Source organism: Onthophagus taurus, chromosome 3, assembly GCF_036711975.1.
Source record: "Onthophagus taurus isolate NC chromosome 3, IU_Otau_3.0, whole genome shotgun sequence".
Taxonomy (NCBI): Eukaryota; Metazoa; Arthropoda; class Insecta; order Coleoptera; family Scarabaeidae; genus Onthophagus; species Onthophagus taurus.
Genome location: NC_091968.1, coordinates 22,666,332 through 22,677,718, shown reverse-complemented (window position 1 = coordinate 22,677,718; position 11,387 = coordinate 22,666,332). Strand labels below are relative to the sequence as shown.

Genomic DNA, 11,387 nt, shown 5'->3' with positions numbered 1-11,387 from the left:
TTGTTATGCATCTTAAACACGTTCTCTCGGCAACTTCAAGATTTCGTCTGGCTTGATTTCTTACGTCGCACAAAATTGATGCTCCATAATCCAAAATCGGTCTGCAGATGGTTTTATAAACCTTAACCTCTAAACTGTTAAACATCTAAAATATTTAGCCCTAGCGTTAGATTTCATTTTAGATTTTTTAGTGTGAATATTAAATTTTAATTTGTTATCTAGATCAATCCCTAAATATTTTTCCGAATTGTGTAATTTTCGCCGATTAAGTTTTAAAAATTCGTATAAAATCCAGTTCTTGGAATATGAGTATGAAAATTTCCCAAAGTGTTAATACGAGTGCCCTCTTTCCAATGAACCAACACGTTTCAAAACATAAGTTTTAGTTTTTGAGAGAACAATATTTGAATTTTTTATAAAATTTTCGATTTTGCAATTTTTATCGATAATTTCAAAATTCGCTATAAAATTAATTTCTTGAAGGATCCTTGTGGAAATATCACCAATTATTAATTAAAGTATTCTCTTTTTAATGCAAAAAGCCGTTTTGAAAAATCGCTTTTAGTTTTTGAGAAATAAATTTTTGTAATGATCGACAATTTTTTCGAATTTTTCAATTTTCGCCGATTAAGATTTAAAAATTCGTATAAAATCCATTTCTTGAAATATGAGTATGAAAATTTCCCAAAGTGTTAATAAGAGTGTCCTCTTTCCAATGAACCAATCCGTTTTGAAAAATAACTTATAGTTTTTGAGAAAACACTATTTTAAGTTTTGATAGAATTTTCGATGTTGCAATTTTCATCGATAACTTTCAAAATTCGCTATAAAATTCATTTCTTGAAGGATCCTTGTGGAGATATCACCAATTATTAACTATAGTATCCTCTTTTTAATGCAAAAAACCGTTTTGAAAAATCGCTTTTAGTTTTTGAGAAAAAATTCTTTGAAATGATCGAAATTTTTTCGAATTTTGCAATTTTAGCCGATTAAGCTTTAAAAATTCGTGTTAAATCCATTTCTTGGAATATGAGTATGAAAATTTCCCAAATTGTTAATAAAAGTGTCCTCTTTCCAATGAACAAACCCGTTTTGAAAAATAACTTTTGGTTTTTGAGAAAATAATATTTGAAGTTTTGATAAAATTTTCGATGTTGCAGTTTTCATCGATAACTTTCAAAATTCGCTATAAAATTCATTTCTTAAAGGATCCTTGTGAAAATATCACCAATTATTAATTAAAGTGTCCTCTTTTTAATGCAACAAGCCGTTTTGAAAAATCGCTTTTAGTTTTTGAGAAACAAATTTTTGAAATGATCGAAATTTTTTCGAATTTTGCAATTTTAGCCGATTAAGCTTTAAAAATTCGTGTTAAATCCATTTCTTGGAATATGAGTATGAAAATTTCCCAAATTGTTAATAAAAGTGTCCTCTTTCCAATGAACAAACCCGTTTTGAAAAATAACTTTTGGTTTTTGAGAAAATAATATTTGAAGTTTTGATAAAATTTTCGATGTTGCAGTTTTCATCGATAACTTTCAAAATTCGCTATAAAATTCATTTCTTAAAGGATCCTTGTGAAAATATCACCAATTATTAATTAAAGTGTCCTCTTTTTAATGCAACAAGCCGTTTTGAAAAATCGCTTTTAGTTTTTGAGAAAAAAATTTTTGAAATGATCGAAATTTTTTTCGAATTTTGCAATTTTCGCCGATTTAAGTTTTAAAAATTCGTGTTAAATCCATTTCTGGGAATATGAGTATGAAAATTTCCCAAATTGTTAATAAAAGTGTCCTCTTTCCAATGAACCAACCCGTTTTGAAAAATAACTTTTAGTTTTTGAGAAAGCAATATTTCAAGTTTTGATAAAATTTTCGATGTTGTAATTTTCATCGATGATTTTCAAAATTCGCTATAAAATTAATTTCTTGAAGGATCCTTGTGGAAATATCACCAATTATTAATTAAAGTGTCCTCTTTTCAATGAACCAACCCGTTTTGAAAAATAGCTTTTAGTTTTTGAGAAAACAATATTTGAAGTTTTGTTAAAATGTTCGATGTTGCAATTGTCCTCGATAATTTTCAAAATTCGCTATAAAATTCACTTCTTGAAGGATCCTTGTGAAAATATCACCAATTATTAATTAAAGTATCCTCTTTTTAATGCAACAAGCCGTTTTGAAAAATCGCTTTTAGTTTTTGAGAAAAAATTCTTTGAAATGATCGAAATTTTTTTCGAATTTTGCAATTTTAGCCGATTAAGTTTTAAAAATTCGTGTTAAATCCATTTCTTGGAATATGAGTATGAAAATTTCCCAAATTGTTAATAAAAGTGTCCTCTTTCCAATGAACCAACCCGTTTTGAAAAATAACTTTTGGTTTTTGAGAAAATAATATTTGAAGTTTTGATAAAATTTTCGATGTTGCAGTTTTCATCGATAACTTTCAAAATTCGCTATAAAATTCATTTCTTGAAGGATTCTTGTGAAACTATCACCAATTATTAATTAAAGTGTCCTCTTTTTAATGCAATAAGCCGTTTTGAAAAATCACTTTTAGTTTTTGAGAAAAAAATTTTTGAAATGATCGAAATTTTTTTCGAATTTTGCAATCTTCGCCGATTAAGTTTTAAAAATTCGTATAAAATCCATTTCTTGGAATATGAGTATGAAAATTTCCCAAAGTGTTAATAAAAGTGTCATCTTTCCAATGAACGAACCCGTTTTGAAAAATAACTTTTAGTTTTTGAGAAAACAATATTTGAAGTTTTGATAGAATTTTCGATATTGCAATTTTCATCGATAATTTTCAAAATTCGCCATAAAATTCATTTCTTGAAGCATCCTTGTGGAAATATCGCCAATTGTTAATTAAAATATTCAGAAATTATAACCACAATGGCCGGATATTCGACCTAGATAAACCTCATAAAAGATGGCTGGAGGACGAACCCGAATGATTCTAGTTTCCAGGATGTAGCAGTCCTCTCAGATTCTTACAAACATACACTGTGTTAATTAATATCACAACGATTTGCGTATTGAAATACCAATACTGTGATATTGGTTGCATACTTGCAATGATGACGTCGGGTACGATAATTAATTAACACACTGTATATAAGCATTAAACGTCAAATTATTTGTTTTAAACGTCAATTTAGAAAAATTAAAAAACATCAAAATTAATAATAATAATAAAAATGTTATTTAAAGTGTAAAAAAATAAAAAAAGATCATAATGGGTTTAACGCAATCAATATCATTTCCAACATCGATTTTTTTAAGTGTTCTCCGCACCGTTTTTTCTTTGGATTTAACACCAAACAGTACAACGCCTGTTTATATAAATAGTTCCCAATTAAAAAGGATATCATCCGGAAAAAGCCCCACTCGAGATGCCTCAGTTGAAACGATAAGCTTAGAAGTGTCGAGGAAGCTCGAAAATAATTTCCAAGAACGTTATAAATGGTTAGTTGAAAATAGGAAAGCGCGAAAAAACATAACTTTCACGGATGTCGTCGTCCCTGCAAGATCTTGTGTTGCCGTCGTACAACAAACGATGACAGATGATATTGGAAGAAAATCAAGAAATATCGAAACCGAGTCAATCCTTCCATTAGATTTTTCTTTCAGTTCACCAACAAATAGTGAAAATAATTCATTAAAACATAACAATAACCCTTGGTTTGTTTCGCAATGGTACAACTCTGTTAATGGAAATTCTTACGGGATAACAATCGATACAAAAAATTCCGATATAATGTTATCATTAGAAACATTTAGTAAAGAATCATCTTGTGGAATCAGCGAAGAAAGCGAGTCATTAGCCGAAATGAAATTTGAGTTAGAAAACGGAAAAGAGATATCATTAAAATTTAATAAATGGGATCCAAAAACGTTAGAAATGTTATCAAAGGCAATGTTGGAATCGACCGGATACGCACCAACCGTAAAATCGCGTCAAGATAAAAAAGAAATTTACAGCTTTGTTTATATAGATCGTTTGGGGCGAAACATTTGTTGCTCGTTAGATATAAACAACACGAACGTGTTAAAAAAATTAAAAATGATGGAAGAATGGGCCTTGCAACGTGCGGATCCTTGCGATTTATTCGATGTAAAAATTAATTCCTCGACCACGTTCCAATTAGATTTGAAAAATCCCACGACGATAAGAAATTTGAAGAGTTTAAAAGAAGAATCGATAACGGGGGTTACAAAAAAATTAATTAACCCCATCAAAAAGAAGGAAAAAATGATGGCGAAATCGTTAGCCGGTTGTGCACAAACTAAAACGTTGGTTAATAAAACTGAACCGGTTACCGTTGAGTTATTTTCACCATATACAGGTAAAAATTAATTTTTTTATCGTCATTGTGTTAATTATGCAACCAATATCGCAGTATTGGTATTACAATACGCGATTTGCGTATTGGGTTGCATACTTGCAATGATGACATTAAACAAATTTTATTTGAAACAATTTGTGATAAAATTGAATTTTTTTTCTCACTGTACTATTCACAGGGAAATCTAAGATTCTATAGTTTTGATTATTCGAAAAAAATGTTTTAATGAAAGTTGTCGCTGGCTCAATTCTAAATAAGATTTGTTTGAAAAATTTTTTGATTCAAACATTAATTGTTAAGATAACCTCAAAAAAATGTTATATATACGATATACATCGGTATACAGCACCATCTGGTAATTATATCAAAATTTTTTATTAAAATAATCGATTATAAATCATATTCTAAACAAATTTTATCTGAAACAATTTTTAATAAAATTAAATTTTTTTTTCATCGTACTATTCACAGGGAAATTTAAGATTCTATAATTTCGATTATTCGAAAAAAATGTTTTAATGAAAGTTGTTACTGGCTCGATTCTAAATAAGATTTGCTTGAAAAAATTTTTGATTAAAACATTAATTATTAAGATAACCTCAAAAAATGTTATATATATGATATATATCAGTATACAGCGCCTTCTAGTAATCATATTAAAAAAATTTATTAAAATAATCGATTATAAATCATATTCTAAACAAATTTTATCTGAAACAATTTTTGATAAAATTGAATTTTTTTTCATCGTACTGTTCACAGGGAAATGTAAGATTCTATAATTTCGTTTATTCGAAAAAAATGTTTTAATGAAAGTTGTTACTTGCTCGATTCTAAATAAGATTTGCTTGAAAATTTTTTTGATTCAAACATTAATTGTTAAGATAACCTCAAAAAAATGTTATATATATGATATATATCGGTATACAGCGCCATGTGGTAATTATATCAAATTTTTTTATTAAATTAGCGATTATAAATCATATTCTAAACAACTTTTATCTGAAACAATTTTTAATAAAATTGAATTTTTTTTCACCGTACTATTCACAGGGAAATTTAAGATTCTATAATTTCGATTATTCGAAAAAAATGTTTCAATGAAAGTTGTTACTGGCTCGATTCTAAATAAGATTTGTTTGAAAAAATTTTTGATTCAAACATTAATTGTTAAGATAACCTCAAGAAAATGTTATATATATGATTTATATCGGTATACAGCGCCATCTGGTAATTATATCAAATTTTTTTATTAAAATAATCGTTTACAAATCATATTCTAAACAAATTTTATCTGAAACAATTTTTGATAAAATTGAATTTTTTTTCGTCGTACTGTTCACAGGGAAATTAAGATTCTATAATTTCGATTATTCGAAAAAAATGTTTTAATGAAAGTTGTTACTGGCTCGATTCTAAATAAGATTTGTTTGAAAAATTTTTTGATTCAAACAATAATTATTAAGATAACCTCAAAAAATATTATATATATGATATACAGGGTGATTTATAACATACGAAGCAGACTAAAAGTGTAGGTACTAGGAGCCAAATTGAAGATATTTTTCTAATAAAATTTTGACCACAACTTAATAATCACAAAGATATAGAACGTTAAAGTTGAAGTAATGGCCGAGCATTTCTTACCATATACGGTATTACACTACGTTTAAATTCAAACTGCGAATATTTCGCGGTTACTTAAACAATGCATAATTAATAAAAATAATAAAATCTTTATAACATAGCAGTTACGGCTATTTAAAAATTTGTTAAAACGCTCAAACGGTGGTTTTTGTTTATTGAGAACCGCTGATACCATGTTTTTATTGCTGCCAATCCAGTTGATTTGGTTACTTAGCAACGCACAAGTATTTTAATTATTCTTTACTGAATATCAGCGGTTCTCAAAAATGGACGTTAAATTATTTAAAAAATTAACATGCGATATCTATGTAACTATTAAGTTTTTAACAAAACATTATTAAGAAAATCTCTTCAGTTTTACATCCAGTACCTACTCTTTTAGTCTGCTCCGTATGTTATAAATCACCCTGTACATATATCGGTATACAGCGCCATCTGGTAATTATATCAAAATTTTTTATTAAAATAATCGATTATAAATAATATTCTAAACAAATTTTATCTGAAACAATTTTTGATAAAATTGATTTTTTCTTTCACCATACTATTCACAGGGAAATTTAAGATTCTATAATTTCGATTATTCGAAAAAAATGTTTTAATTAAAATTGTTATTGGCTCGATTCTAAACAAGATTTGCTTGAAAAATTTTTTGATTCAAACATTAATTGTTAAAATAACCTCAAAAAAATGTTATATATATGATATATATCGGTATACAGCGCCATCTAGTAACTATATTAAATTTTTTTTATTAAAATAATCGATTATAAATCATATTCAAAACAAATTTTATCTGAAACAATTTTTGATAAAATTGTTTTTTTTTTCACCGTACTATTCATAGGGAAATCTAAGATTCTATAATTTCGATTATTCGAAAAAAATGTTTTAATGAAAGTTGTTACTTGCTCGATTCTAAATAAGATTTGCTTGAAAATTTTTTTGATTCAAACATTAATTGTTAAGATAACCTCAAAAAAATGTTATATATATGATATATATCTGTATACAGCGCCATCTAGTAATCATATCAAAATTTTTTATTAAAATAATCGATTCTAAATCATATTCTAAACAAATTTTATTTGAATCAATTTTTGATAAAATAGAATTTTTTTTTCATCGTACTATTCACAGGGAAATTTAAGATTCTATAGTTTTGATTATTCGAAAAAAATGTTTTAATGAAAGTTGTTACTTGCTCGATTCTAAATAAGATTTGCTAGAAAATTTTTTTGATTCAAACATTAATTGTTAAGATAACCTCAAAAGAATGTTATATATATATGATATATATCGGTATACAGCGCCATCTGGTAATTATATCAAATTTTTTTATTAAATTAGCGATTATAAATCATATTCTAAACAAATTTTATCTGAAACAATTTTTGATAAAATTGAATTTTTTTTCACCGTACTATTCACAGGGAAATTTAAGATTCTATAATTTCGATTATTCGAAAAAAATGTTTTAATGAAAGTTGTTACTGGCTCGATTCTAAATAAGATTGGTTTGAAAAATTTTTTGATTCAAACATTAATTGTTAAGATAACCACAAAAAAATGTTATATATATGATATATATCTGTATACAGCGCCATCTAGTAATCATATCAAAATTTTTTATTAAAATAATCGATTATAAATCATATTCTAAACAAATTTTATCTGAAACAATTTTTGATAAAATTGAATTTCTTTTTTATCGTACTATTCACAGGGAAATTTAAGATTCAATAATTTCGATTATTCGAAAAAAATGTTTCAATGAAAGTTGTTACTGGCTCGATTCTAAATAAGATTTGTTCGAAAAATTTTTTGATTCAAACATTAACTATTAAGATAACCTCAAAAAAATGTTATATATATGATATATATTGGTATACAGCGCCATCTAGTAACCATATCAAAATTTTTTATTAAAATAATCGATTATAAATCATATTCTATAGTAGACGCCACGAGAGCTGGCAGTAAATCATCGTTTTCTGCTCTTACAAATGCCATACGTAGGTCACAAACCGCTAGAGAGTAATGTGTGTTAGAAAGAGATAGCATTAGTTTAATATGTCTGCTGCACAATTCAAATGACCACGTCGAAAAAGTACGTCTGTTCTTCTAAGGGATGTACCTCTACAATTATAACCTCAAATCGAAACGTCTTGTGAGCGTTGTCATGAATCTGTTAGTGTTTTCACAAAACGAAAATGTTTTCTTTGACAGGAAAATCATTAAATAATATCTTTGACAATGTTTGACATATAACCTCCATTACTAACATAACCTACATTTAAATGTATGTGGTGAAATAATCTAAGTCGTACGTCCATATCTTGATTCATACCATTTTTAAGCGATCTGTCACTGCCAGCTCTCGTGGTTTCTACTATAAACAAATTTTATTTGAAACATTTTTTGATAAAATTGATTTTTTTTTCACCGTACTGTTCACAGGGAAATCTAAGATTCTATAATTTCGATTATTCGAAAAAAATGTTTTAATAAAAGTTGTTACCGGCTCGATTCTAAATAAGATTTGTTTGAAAAATTTTTTGATTCAAACATTAATTGTTAAGATAACCTAAAAAAATGTTATGTATATGATATATATCGGTATACAGCGCCATCTGGTAATTATATCAAAATTTTTTATTAAAATGATCGATTATAAATCATATTCTAAACAAATTTTATCTGAAACAATTTTTGATCAAATTGAATTTTGTTTCACCGTACTATTCACAGGGAAATCTAAGATTCTATAGTTTTGATTATTCGAAAGAAATGTTTTAATGAAATTTGTTACTGGCTCGATTCTAAATAAGATTGGTTTGAAAAATTTTTTGATTCAACCATTAATTGTTAAGATAACCTCAAAAAAATGTTATATATATGATATATATCGCTATACAGCGAGATCTAGTAAACATGTCAAATTCTTTTATTAAAATAATCGATTATAAATCATATTTTAAACAAATTCTATCTGAAACAATTTTTGATAAAATTGAATTTATTTTTCATCGTACTATTCACAGGGAAATTTAAGATTCTATAATTTCGATTATTCGAAAAAAAGGTTTTAATAAAAGTTGTAACCGGCTCGATTCTAAATAAGATTTGTTTGAAAAATTTTTTGATTCAAACATTAATTGTTAAGATAACCTCAAAAAAATGTTATATATATGATATATATCGGTATACAGCGCCATCTAGTAACTATATTAAAATTTTTTATTAAAGTAATCGATTATAAATCATATTCAAAACAAATTTTATCTGAAACAATTTTTGATAAAATTCATTTCTTTTTTCACCGTACTATTCACAGGGAAATTTAAGATTCTATAATTTCGATTATTCGAAAAAAATGTTTTAATGAAAGTTGTTACTGGCTCGATTCTAAATAAGATTTGTTTGAAAAATTTTTTGATTCAAACATCAATTATTAAGATAACCTCAAATAAAATGTTTCAAAATCATATTCTAAATAAATTTAATGTGAAACAATTTCTGATAAAATTTCTTCATATCTTTAAATGTTGCGTTCGATAAAAATGCACTTTACTGACTTGGTACATAAATACCTATTATATTACTCATTTTTTTTAGGTACATTCACAGCAATTTTCGATTTGTATCACCACCAAACCATGATAACCCTTCAAAACTTCACAAAAGAATTTCAAAAAAGTCTTTACGAATACGACCTAAAATTGAACACCGATTTAGACGAAACGTTCGAAATAAAACTTGACATGGCAAACCCCAAAGTAGTGTACGAGCTTGTTAAGATGACCCGAAAATATTCCATCGACGTCGTTAATTTCAACCCAAAATTAATTTTAAATAATTTAATAACGATTTACGTCCCGGAAGATGAAACCTATTTAACCGTCGATATTTCGAAGAGTTTAGTATACGGAGGATTATTCGATCTTGCAAATCGTGATAAAATAGGAGTTCAATTAACGATACCTTGCGCGGGAATTTTAAATAACATTTACGTTGACGTTTTTAATCCTTCGGTTATTAATAAAATTAAAAGCTTCTCGTTGGCAACGATCGATGTCACTAAAACGATCGCAAAAAATTCAATCAAAAAAGCAAACTCGGCTTTAATTTTTTTAAATACACCCGATTATGGATTTCAACCGATTTGTTTGGATTTATCGGACCGAAAAATAATCACTCAACTTTGCAATTTAATTCGGGATCATCCCAAAGGAAAACATCCGGCGTATCTTGAAATTATCGACGATACAGGACAATTTTTAACGATTTCTCTCGATTTAAATAATCCTGATATTATCCAAGGTTTAAGTCGAATAACGAAAAAAGCTTGGTTTATTGGGATCGATGCTACAAAATCGCCTTATTTCACGATTTGCTTCCTTTCCGATTATAGATATAAAAGTGTTAAAATAAAATTAAAGCCGAATACAATCGATGAGATGGCTCAAATTTTCGATAAATATCGTCCGAGTTACACAATTTTAAAGATTTTTGATTCACGGAAGAGATGTAACATCATTTTTATTGATCCAACAATTCCAAATTTATTCGGAAAGCTAATCGATGTGACCGACACCGTTGAAATATTAAAACCAACCCAAGAAAATGCTTTAACACTTTATAACCCAATAAGTAATCAATTCAACGATTTAGATCTTTCTTCTTCAAAAACTAGGGAGATTTTAAACGATTTTGAAGCGGTTTATCATCAATCGAAGCCGTTGACGGTCATCAAACATTATCATATGGATAAGGAAGATTTCTTTTTTGTTAATATCGATCAAAGATTTTTGGATGAGATTCAAAATATCCGCGCTGATTTAGGATCACATATTATAACAGAAAAAATAGAAGCGATCAAAAACAACGAGGAAGATTTAAAGATTATTGATCCTGAATCTTCAATTCAATTCGATACAATAGACGGACATTTTATGGACGTAAAGTTGGAAATAAGCGAATCTGAAAAGATGGAGTGGATATCTTAAGATTAACATAAAAAACTCAATATGTATTTATTTAAACAAAAATTGCAATTTATAAATAAAATTTAAAAACTATTTGAGTTGGTAATTAATGAAGTTTACTTAAGTTTTGACAGCAGTGTTGCCAAATTTACAACTTTATACGTATATGTATTATTTCCCAGATTGCGATTCCGATAAATCACCTCAGACCGACATTGAGATGACCAGAACCATACTACCAAGATCAGTTTGCATGTTGTCTTTTGTAGAAGTTGCTATCAGTTGGTTTGTTCTAGTTTTAGGTCTAGTGTTAGTTCTAATGACAGTGTTAGATAGCTCTAGTTAGCACTGTCACTAGACGGCTAAAACATTCAAAAAAACTCCACCATTCGCAGGATTAG

At 27.4% G+C, this 11,387-nt stretch overlaps 1 protein-coding gene across 1 annotated transcript; it reads left to right on the top strand.

Annotated features, from left to right (window-relative positions):
* Positions 1 to 2,809: 2,809 nt before the first annotated feature.
* Positions 2,810 to 11,092, top strand: LOC111421334 (uncharacterized). The gene is made up of 2 exons (XM_023054475.2): positions 2,810 to 4,351; positions 9,617 to 11,092. Exons 1-2 carry the CDS (start codon positions 3,241 to 3,243, stop codon positions 11,005 to 11,007), a joined length of 2,502 nt encoding a protein of 833 aa, XP_022910243.2. The 5' UTR covers positions 2,810 to 3,240; the 3' UTR covers positions 11,008 to 11,092.
* The last annotated feature ends 295 nt before the right edge of the window (positions 11,093 to 11,387 follow it).

Excerpts from the sequence above, each read along its gene's own strand:
- LOC111421334 (XM_023054475.2), top strand. The coding sequence starts at position 3,241 with ATGGGTTTAACGCAATCAATATCATTTCCAACATCGATTTTTTTAAGT. Across the intron at positions 4,352-9,616 it reads GTTATTTTCACCATATACAG|GTACATTCACAGCAATTTTC; the intron begins GTAAAAATTAAT and ends CATTTTTTTTAG.